At 45.2% G+C, this 11,074-nt stretch overlaps 1 protein-coding gene across 1 annotated transcript; it reads right to left on the bottom strand.

The window, feature by feature from the left end:
* Positions 1 to 309: 309 nt before the first annotated feature.
* LOC134071558 (NGFI-A-binding protein 1-like) lies at positions 310 to 10,865 on the bottom strand. Its single transcript, XM_062528327.1, has 8 exons — positions 10,657 to 10,865; positions 8,239 to 9,164; positions 7,611 to 7,744; positions 7,185 to 7,230; positions 4,657 to 4,776; positions 3,510 to 3,678; positions 2,892 to 3,020; positions 310 to 2,391 (listed from the first exon to the last, which is right to left on the bottom strand). The coding sequence occupies exons 2-8, from the start codon at positions 9,094 to 9,096 to the stop codon at positions 2,321 to 2,323; spliced, it is 1,527 nt and encodes a 508-aa protein (XP_062384311.1). The 5' UTR covers positions 9,097 to 9,164; positions 10,657 to 10,865; the 3' UTR covers positions 310 to 2,320.
* Positions 10,866 to 11,074: the final 209 nt, after the last annotated feature.

Here is an 11,074-nt window from a genome sequence, read left to right as displayed (position 1 = left end):
AGAGAGTGAGTGAGACACAGAGAAAAAGAAAGAGAGAGAGGGCTGTGAACTGCGTCAGAGTGACTCATCGCCTAGTTTCCGAATGTGTGAGTGTGATGCACATTCAAATGAGCTGCATAGGTGAGCAAGGGATTCTCTCACTTTTAAGTATTTGTGGTTACAGCCAGAAACACCCATTGTCTAACACAGCTATAATCCAACTGCACTATCTTTTATTCAGACTCATTGAAATGGCTGTTTAGAAGATCTTGCGATAAAGTAACGGAGCCGTTATCAAAAACTATAAAGAATAGAACAACACACACAGCATGGTCTCAAAAAATAAACTTTAATATCTATGTGCTGTTAAACAAATAAAATATATTAGTGTTTACAAAAAATGAAAATAATGTGCACGACTATGCAAACATATACCCTAATCGGTCACTTACAACAACCGAACAACAATGATGTTCAATGGTCTACAGTTCAATGGCTAGCAACTATCCTTACATATCCTCCGTCCTGACACAACAAGGAGAACATCTGGAGGATTGCAGGGAAACACACAAGCTGTGTCAGCAGCCATATGGTGGGTGACTTGTGTAAACCAAAGGCAGCTGCATCGCAGGAGAACTGATGAGGACTACAAACACATCGTCACCATAAGATGGATGAGCAGTGATGGAATTTTACATTTGGATTGACCAGTTAACCACCAGCTGGACTGGTTTTCCACGAGTAGTATGAATGAACTGTTTAACCATTACAATACAATTATGCATTTACATGTATCTATAAAAAATGATATTCCTTGTATGTATGTATGTATGTGTATGTGTGTGTGTGTGTGTGTGTGTGTGTGTGTGTGTGTGAGAGAGAGAGAAAGAGAGAGAGTGCGTGTGGGTTTTTTACAAATGAGGATGGGATACACCAATGAAATGTTGAAGAGTGACTTTATCTAAATCCATAAACATCGATGACTGACTTAATCTGAGTTCAGAACTATTAAGGGAGAATTACATTATGTGTTTAGAAATATTGAGGAGAGAAACTAGTAGTGCAAAACACAAAGTCCCTGAAAGCACTCGGAGAAAGAGTGCGAAGGGGAGTTGTCCGCAACCGCCGAGGTTGGAGGCAGAACTGTTTCAACTCACAAGACAATGGTAGAATCCAAAAAACATACAGCTTAGATATAGAACAATGACACAATATCATTCACTTGTCTATTGAGATTTCCTAGTGAACATGTATGAATTTGCAAATGAGACAATCGTTACACATCTAAATTTAATAACAAAAGGACGCTTAAAACGAGGAGTGCAAAAAAAAACAAAAACGCCTGACACACCAAGAATTTCTAAGACTAGTAATGTTGATTGACATAAAGGTACTGTACAACAAGCCAAACACCCGAACTACGAAGCTTGACTTCAAAGTGACAAAATACTGTATTTGGTATATTTTGGCACACTGACAACACTTTTTCTAAGGACACTGTAATGGCCATACCCTCCTTTTCCATATGAACACCTACAGGGACCTGATTTCAGTGACATGCAAAAAGCAACGAGCAAAGTCAGTTGTGCATCATCTAAGTTTTTTAGTTTTTTTTTGTTGTTGTTGTTGGCCAAATGTTTGTTAAATTATGGAATCTAAATCACATGCAGCGGCCTCCTTTGTTTGGAACTCTTTCCTCGTTGCCTGTTGCGCGTCAGTGAGATTGGGGACCCCAAGGTTCGATGCTGTGAGACAGAACATCCAACCCACACCCCACTGCACTGTCAGAAAGAGACCTGGGTTCAGAACGTCATTGAGTTCTTAATCACCTGCCCCTGTCTCCTCCTTCTCACATTGAAGACCATTCAGTTTTAACTGCTGAAACTACAACAAAATCATTTCTCTCGCCTTTTTGGTCTTACTGTCAATCACAGAATTAAATAAAGCAAAAAAGGCTTTGTTTTACAGTACATACAAAGAACAAATGTTTGTCCTTTTTTTGTGAAAGTGAAGCGTTCTTAAATAACATATATTAGAAAACCAATGAAAAGAAAAAACAATATGTACAAATGGATTCATTCAAAACATAACTGCCATCAATGACATGAGTACTCTGTCTATCTCAGGTTTCACTGGAGGTGTAGGCGCTTTGGGAAAACTGAAAAAATACAAATAAAAGTAAAAGAAAAATAAATATATATTTTAGGCATTGTTGGCTGTTAAGGCAGTGCTGTAATATTCCTGTGCTTGGTATCCACGGACAACAGGCAGTGGGTGACCTTGGGCTGACCCTAGAACATAAACGGGATGACAGTTGGGATGACAGTTGGGGACAGAGACACTATCTGGAGTCCTCTGGCTCTGACTTTATGACCGTTTTCTCCAAAAGACTGAACTTCTGATGTCCATTTTCTGAAAATAAACAGACATAACAGGCACATAAACATCCAGACTTCATACTAACAATAAAAAGCAATACTATAACACACCACTTAATTTAAGGAAAAAAGGGAGAATTAATCCATGGAATTAACAGAATTATTCATCCATTCAGTGTTTGGATGGCTCATTGAGACCGACACAGATTGACAGCAACTCCTCCCACCTCTCTGTTTTAAAGTGCAAAGTTGTCAGAAGATATGAAGCCGTGTTCAAATGCTAGGCAAGCCCCCCTTCACTCCCACACGTAGAACGTACGCGTCAAAAGCGTAGGGAGGAGTGGGCCCACCAAAGCCTTTAGACATGAAAGGCAAAGCCCACAGTTTGGAGTAGAGGGATCATAGACTCCTCTGAGTGGTAAACAACGCAGTGGGCGCAGTGGAATAGCGCCAAAGAAGAGGATACAGAACGAAGTGAAACGAAACTAAACCAAACAAAAGGGAAGGAATCATCAAAAACAGGGCGCCACTGACCTGCTCCCTGCTTCCTGGTCTCCTCGGAGATGTGATTATGATGTCGCTTCAGCTCATTGGCTAGCTGCCTGCCGAGTGGAATGTCCCCTTCCCCTGGATTGGACACGCGCAGATTCAAGGGTCTATCACCTACAGGACAGATACACGGATCAGTCAGAACTGTGTCATCATCATCATCTTCATCGTCATTCATTGAGTTCAACTGATAAAAATTCCCCACATACCGGGTGCACTATTAGTACAGCAATGACATCATGATATACCGGATCAGTTCAAACTGAACTGGATACAGGGTAGCTAAAATATATCTCTAGTAGAGGGATATTATTTAACTTTATGCTTATCGGGGGTGCCATAGTGTGGTAGTAGTGTTAGAAAAAACCCTTTATGGCCACTGTTGGAAAATGCAACTATGGACAATCGTTTATGCTATCACAACCAACAAACAACCTGGGACGTGTCTCCTAAAACCATACTTAACCTGTTAGCAATTTAGTTGGTTGGCAATGGGAAATTGCATAGCAACCAACAAAATTGCTAACTTAGCTAGCAACTATGGTTTTGGGAAACGCGCCCCTGGAGGGAACCAATCAGGATGATTGGCACAGCGGTCCTCACCTGGTTGTTCACGACAGTTGTCAGGGGAGACGGTGTTGGCACGCTGCCGGGCCGTGAGGTGCTTGAGAGCCACGGCTGGAATCTTCCAGTCCAGAGCCTGGAGACGGTCTTGGGCAGCCGCGTCACGGAGGATCTCCATCTGTCTACCCAGCAGACGCTCTAGCTGCATCTACCACACACACACACACACAAAACATCATTACACACACAGCAAAACATGAGACACACATATATACACACATACACATACAAACCAAACTCCACCGGCGAAAACAGATAGGCCTACACCCACCCACACACACACACCAGAAAGCACACACTCACAGGCAACCATCTCAAACACTAACGAATGTGCTCCATGCCTAACTGCAGTGAATGAGAGCGAACAGCATCGGCTCTCACACTCCTCCTTGACACCCCATATGCCATGTCAACATTTGCTGTGGAGCGGATGAGCTAGGAGCCCAAGCAAACAGCATATTCCGAGCCGCTGCCGAAGCTCCCTCAAACACACAACATGGCACCTGGCCCGAGCCTCGCCATCTACAGTAGTATTTTTAGCTCCTCGGCAGCTAGCGAAGCTCCACAGAATGAATAGTGCCTTGCCAACGCAGACAAGGAGTGTTTTTTCTTTTCTTTTTTTTTGCCAAATGCGTCATTTAGTAATCTCCGTCGTCAAATAATATAATGACCAGACTGAGATCTACTTGTATAAACTGAGTCTGATAGATGTGGTCTAGTTACAGTGGTGGATGTTCAAAAACACTGTAGGGAGACACACACCAGAACAGGATCCTCTGGGATCAACAGGAATCCAGGGATGCATTAGGATCTACCGTGATCCAATGAAATGTTGCAATGGAATGGGATCTACTGGGATTCATTGAATCTGGGGTACACTGGAATGGGATCCATTGGAATCTACTGGGATACACTACAATTGGATGCATTGGGGTCTACTGTGGGCACTGGGATCTACTCGGATGCACTAAGATCTACTCATGGGTTTCATCAGGTCCCTTTCCACAGGTGTATAATCCAGCACCGAGATTATGAATGCAGACTGCATGGTGCTTGATTAATACACCTGTGGAAAGGGACCTGATGAAACCCATGAATAGGTATGTGGATAATTAGGAGTGGCTACCTGCAGGTTCCTGATGAGCACCTCCTCCCCTTTGGTCTTGGCACAGGCCAGCTGCTCCCGCAGGGTCTCCTGCCGCATGTAGATGGCCTGGAGCGCCTCCTGCAGGTCAAAGTACCCCTCCTGTGGAGCAAACAGAGCAGTGTTAACCTCAGAAATACCCCTCACGAGGGCAACAGAACAGCAGCATAACCTCAGAAATACCCCTCACGAGGGCAACAGAACAGCAGCATGAGTGGAAGGAGTCATTCATGATCCTGGGTAAAGTCCAATTAGTTCTCTCTGGCTTCCATAGGCCTGATGCCAGCCTGTAGCATGTCCACACACTGATGAGGACTGGCCCAAGCTACTTTGCTAGTTCCCCACTGGCATATGGCAAGCTGTTTTAATATTTAATCAGTGACATGAATCACAACTTTAGACATCAACTATTGCTTTTGGTTGCAATTTCAACTCAACTTGTCCATAATTACATTTTGACTAGGAATCCTGATTAAAGATATGTACAATAAATGTCTTGCCAGTCACGATGTTAATTTATATTAAAAATTAAATGTTCAATGCAAAGTGCAATGGATTACAGTTAAGGGGACCATACTATACTATACTATATAATGGTGTAGCCATCCTTTTCCAACAGATGCATATAACTCCTGACCAATCTGTCAGTCTATTTGTGTCTCTGGTGTCTCTGGTGCAAAAATGGCATTTACGTGGATCGCAGAGTCTGTTATTACATGTGAGTCACCGTGGTCATTTGGCCGTTTCTGATGGTCGCTTCTAAGACTGTTAAGTAGAGTGAGGTTTGAGGCTGTTATGTGCATGTGCATGTGCGTTTGTGTGTGTGGGTGCATACTATTAAATAAACATTGATCTTCAGGCCTTGACTGACCCTTGATCTATACATCTTTAATGGATTGTAATGTATGCCAAAACGCTGCTCGTTATTAGATATTAGACCTGATAAACATTCAACAGGCAGCATATTCATGTTTACAGTCGCTTTAGAGATAAAAGAGTAATTGTCCATTTTAAACTTAACGTGACCTCCACTAAACACAATCATACTTTTACAGTGACTACAGCCTTATACAAGATGAAGTTAATGATGAATAAACACAGTTATAGATAATAATAATTGTAATAATGATTCATATTAATGATTAATTAATCAAATATGAAAATGCTGTCAATATAAAAAATCAAACTAGTTCAATCATGCCACTGTAGATACAGTGCTTGCTTGCTTCCTCTGCTAAATTCTCACGGGGCTCGTCACACGATGGCCTTGACCAGACCAATGGAGAAAGTCCACCACAAAGCCAAACCTCTGGTCCTGCACAGTGCACACGTAATATCTCCCCTCCCACCACACGCCTATATATGTTCTCTTCGAGGCACCAGTTAAATAGTGCGTATGCGTCTGTGACGTGGGACCGGGCCCCAGGCCCACGCTTTGCGTTTCATTACGTTTGAGTCCGTGGGTGAGGGTGAGTCTGGTGCCTGCCCACACATTGATGTCACCATCTAAATGAAGAGGGCGGGTTGGTTCTGGGCTTTCCTTCTGGAGGAGGAGATGGCTAAGGTGAGGGGGTAGCGCAAGCGACGACACTATCAATTATAAACTCTGGCACGTTATTTCTGTCTGAAAAATAAAGTCACTTTCTGCACAGATAGTTAAGTACACACTTCATGTTGTTGAAAGTGCTACTATTAGCCTCATTCGGTTTTTTTGCCTAGCTCAGTAGTTCAGGTCAACCTCCACAGTCAGGGTAATAAGCCTAGGGAATAAAGAAACACATTTTCATTTCTGCCTCAGCAACTACCAGCATATTGTGCTATTAGCTGAAGATAACGATGCTCTTGCCTCACACTTTCTGCTTACTTAAAGCTCCGCTGAGCGGGTAATGACAGCAAGTTCTCTATTTTTTTCCTGCACTTAATCATTAGTTTGCGCTACAGTCCCCGAGAGCTCTGCTACTCACGAGGTAGCTTAGCATGGGCAACATATGAGCATGATTCACTGCAATAATTGCTCTCTGGAGACTGCTACTCCAGGGGCTGTTCGGCAAATAACGTGCATTTCTATGAAAATAAGACACGAACCGAAATGAGTCAAATATTGTGTGTGGGCAGAGACGACCAACAGGGATCCGTAAACTCTGAGCAGAAAATCAATAAAGACCTCCCTGGGAAACATAGGGAATAGGCAACCTGAACAAAGGAGGGGGGGGGGGGGGAGTTGGAAGCTGACAGATACTGTGTGCGTTATGGAGATAATCAAGGTTTATCGTATCTGTGTGAGTGTGTGTGCGTGTGTGTGTGTATGTGCGTGTATGTGTGTGTGAGTGTGTGTGAGTGTGTGTGTGTGTGTGTGTTTGTGTGTGTGTGTGTGTGTGTGTGTGGGTGTGTGGGTGTGTGTGTGTGTGTGTGTATTAGAGGCTGTGAGCCATATGCCGTATTCTGATTAACCTGTGCTAAGAGCTGTTAGGCTCGTGTCGTTACAGCAAGGCAGCTGAAGTTGTGCTTACCTCAGATTTGATTCTTTTCGGAGAGGGTTCATCACCACACCGAGACCTGGAAGGGAACATTATCACACTTAATACACTGAAGGTAAGAAGGACTCTTTTCACACTGACTGGCAGGAACGACATTAGTAGTGAGATATAGTACATTAGTGCACTAAATGACAACACTAATATCAAATCCAAACAAAAGACTCCTAATGAAAAGTTCATTCAATTCAATTAGATGGTATTGAATTAATCTGTTGCTATACATTTACATGTACTGTAATCATATAACATGCATTATTATCCGAAGGAACTCATAATACAAATAATCACTCTTTTGGAACAGATACACATTTTCATTACTGCAACATGGCATTAAATATATGACCATTCAGAAACATATAAAAGGGTTGTTCCCAGGCAGACTGAAGGGACATGTCTTACTTGCAGGTCCTGTAGGTGTATTTGTAGGTGACCTCCCGGGACACCTGCCGTGCCAAACCAAACAGCTCGTCCCTCCTGGTCAGCAGGGAACAGTCCTTCATACATAACTGTGCCGCGGCCTCGTTTACTGTGAGCTGGGGATGAAGGAGTATTAATTATGATGCTAAAATGGAGGTGTTGGTAGCACTGAATAATTTGTGAAAATGAACAGACGCAAATTGTTCCAGAAATGTTGTTTTGAAGTTATTGTTTTGCTGCGCGTGGCTGACAGAAATATAGTTATACTGAGACTAACACTAATCGCTGAAATCTGTATTTTCACAGTAACAAATTACTAATAGTAATTCAAAATGATTAATAATATGACAAAGTATAAACATTTATGGCTATTATTTAACCTCCCCAGTGTGATTAATACTGATCTAAAAAAAATATATATAAAATGTATTTGCAAGGAAGTCAGCACAAAAGTATACTGCACAATAGGCATTCTTTGTGGTCAGAGATGTAACTGACATGCCAGCGCAAGTTACAAGACTTTTTTTAATCTTAATCATGTGCAAAGCTGGTGTAGACATTTAAAATACCAGCCAGTGTTGGGTGGGGTCCCTAATGAGCTGAAAGCTACCTCGTGCAGAGTGAGATGTTTCCCGTCCCGTCTCTTGGAGTCGAAGCGCCCGTAGATGGCGCTGTATTTGCGGACCTCCTCCTCGCGGTGCGGGTCGTCGTCGCCCATCTCGAAGATGTGCCCGATCATCTTGGCCAGCTTCTTGTTGCCCCTGACCTGCTCCCGGACCTCGGCGGGGTCGCTGCGGGGCAGCTCCTGGGCGATCCTGTCCACGCACTCCGTCACCGACTGCACGGCGGCGGCGTCCAGCGCCTCGAGGGCGTCGCGCGGCGAGCAGGGCGACGTGGCCTCGCACGGCGACAGGCTGGGCTCGCTGTCGTTGGCGTGGCTGCCGCCCAGCCAGTAGCGCCCGCTCTCGGCGCCGCCGCCCGCGCTGCTCTGCAGGGGCGACCCCGGCACCGGGGTGCCCTCTCGGCTGCCGTCCAGGCAGGCGTTGCCCAGCAACGCTTTGGGCACGCGGAGCGTGTGCCCGTCCCGACCTCCGCCGCTCCCACCGCCTCCGTTCCCGTTGCCCAGGAGCGGACTCCTCGGGCTGTGCGGGCTGCGGGCGCCGCCCTCGGGCATCTTGTAGACGGGGATGCTGCACACGGGCAGGGACGCCAGCGGCTGGTTGAAGAGCGTCGGGTTGGTCACCCAGTCGCGCAGCGCCTTCTGCAGGCGGCGCACGTGCAGCGGCTTGCTGGCCATGCCCACCAGCGCCATGATCTCCAGGAACTCGTCCTCGCCGGCCTCGCACAGCTGCTGCACGTCGTCGCCGCCCTGCTGGATGAAGGCGTCGTAGTAGGCCAGCAGGTTGGCCCGCTGCAGGATGCGGTAGAGCTGGAGCTCGCCTAGGGTCCTCAGCAGGGCTGCAGACATCTCGCAACACAGAGAGGGTGTGTGTGTGTGTGTCTGTATGTGTCTCTTTGTGTGGTGGTTGGGTATATCTGAGGAGAGAAATAGGAGAAGGAAAGAGCGAGAGAGTGTGTGAGAGAGAGAGAGAGAGAGAGAGAGAGAGAGAGAGAAAGAGAAAGAGAGAAAGAGGGAGAAAGATATTCAATTTTAATTTGTAAACTTTGTGGATGATAGTTTTCTTTTTGCTTCATTGAGACCGGTAGTAGATTCATAAGAGCGTGTAAACAAACACAAATCAACTGCCTGTCAAACTCAGTGTCAAAACATCTCAAGGAAATGCAGAGCGACAGACAGACAGACAGACAGCGAGAGAGAGTTAAAGAAAGAAAGGTAGAGGAGTATCTTGCTCCCATAGCAGGCATCTGGAAGAGCAGCATTCCTAATGGTTCTTCTTGCCAGCATGTGTGTGTGTGTGTACGGTAGGTGGGGCTCTGGGCTCTACACCTTCCACCTACTAAGCTGGACTGCACACACACACTGGGAGGCGTGTTGCTACACCGCGGCCGGTCGAAGACCGTGAGACCGAGGGACGGCAAGAGGAAAGGGTTGTGTCCACTCCAGTCTGTGCCTATTGCCTGTTGATCTATTGCCATTAAGCATAAAACGATGACCAAAAAAATCCCTGGCAATAATATTGTAATAACAAAATGTGCTTTGTTATTATTTGTAACACTCCACATTATTTGTAACACTTCACATAACAATTTACTTCAACTACCAATTAATTCTTTATGTGTAAATATTTAGAGAGAAATAAAAATAAATCTATGTGAGGTTGACAAGGTTGTAAAGTCCATCTGCTGTAACTATTCTTTACCAAGTGTCAGGTTGACAGTGAAGTAAACATGAACAAACGAATGCAGAAAATATATGTTTTATTATGACATACAGTATGTATTAAGTCTTGATGGGCTTCAGAAAGGCAGCACAGTAAGGCTGGCATACAGATGGGATTGTTTGTTTGTGGCGTGTATTTTTAGATACCACTGGACCAACACTTCCCATTTTTTCCTGTAAATACTTTCTCTGACTTGAGAACAAACATTTACCCCATCCCTGAAAACAGCTTTTTCTTCTGTCCAAATAGGGAAACTAGTATTTACATTACTGCGATCATATTTCTTGCAGTCTCTGAGCCTACGCTGCGTGGAAGACACTACAATGCAATACGGCTGAAAGACTGGATGGCTATCGCAGCTTCTGGGGAACGCCCACCAGAACCTTTCCTGGAGCTGGACCGAGGTTTCTCCCACACACGTAGTGCACACTGTGTCCCGCTTTTCAGTCGGTAGGCTACAGCAAGTACAGCCTAGTGCTCTGAACGCGAAGTAGGCTATCCGAAAGGCTACATACGCTTGTTGAAAGCGATAGTTGATTCATGCAAGGATGAACATAGTGCAAATATTGACTACAGGAGTCTCGGATGGTTTCATCATTACAAACGCCGATTCGTATTTTTTTTTCTTGTAAAAGTTATTGTTGCATTGATTCAAAAAAGCAGAAAGTAGAAAGATTGTCGCTAACCTGTCAAGATTCTCAAGTGGACGGTTGCAGTCGCCGTCCGGGTAGTCGCTTCCCTCTGCACACGCGCGCTCTTCCACTTCTTTCCCTTGACTTCTGCTCACTGTAAATTGCGCGCGCGTGTGTGTGTGTGTGACTTGAGTGAGTGAGTGTGTGTGTGTGTGAAGGTAGCCGTGACCGACACAACCAATGCTGTCTGCTGCCTGCCTGCCTGCCCCCTCCACCTCTTCTGCCTGAGCTGGGATATTCCGCTGTCTCTACATCGCTCTCGCACTCCCACGCTTCAAGTGTGACGCAAATCCTGGCGTGGGCGGCAACCAGCGCGTGGGCGACTGCTGCATGGAATACCAATCGCTACCGGAGCGTACAGCACCCGGGCGCCCATCACCAGGGGTTCGAGCCACGCTGTGCGGTAGCATTG

This window comes from Sardina pilchardus, chromosome 23 (genome assembly GCF_963854185.1).
Source record: "Sardina pilchardus chromosome 23, fSarPil1.1, whole genome shotgun sequence".
Classification (NCBI taxonomy): domain Eukaryota; kingdom Metazoa; phylum Chordata; class Actinopteri; order Clupeiformes; family Clupeidae; genus Sardina; species Sardina pilchardus.
Note: the sequence above shows the minus strand (reverse complement) of the source record. Positions and strands in the feature narration are given on the sequence as shown.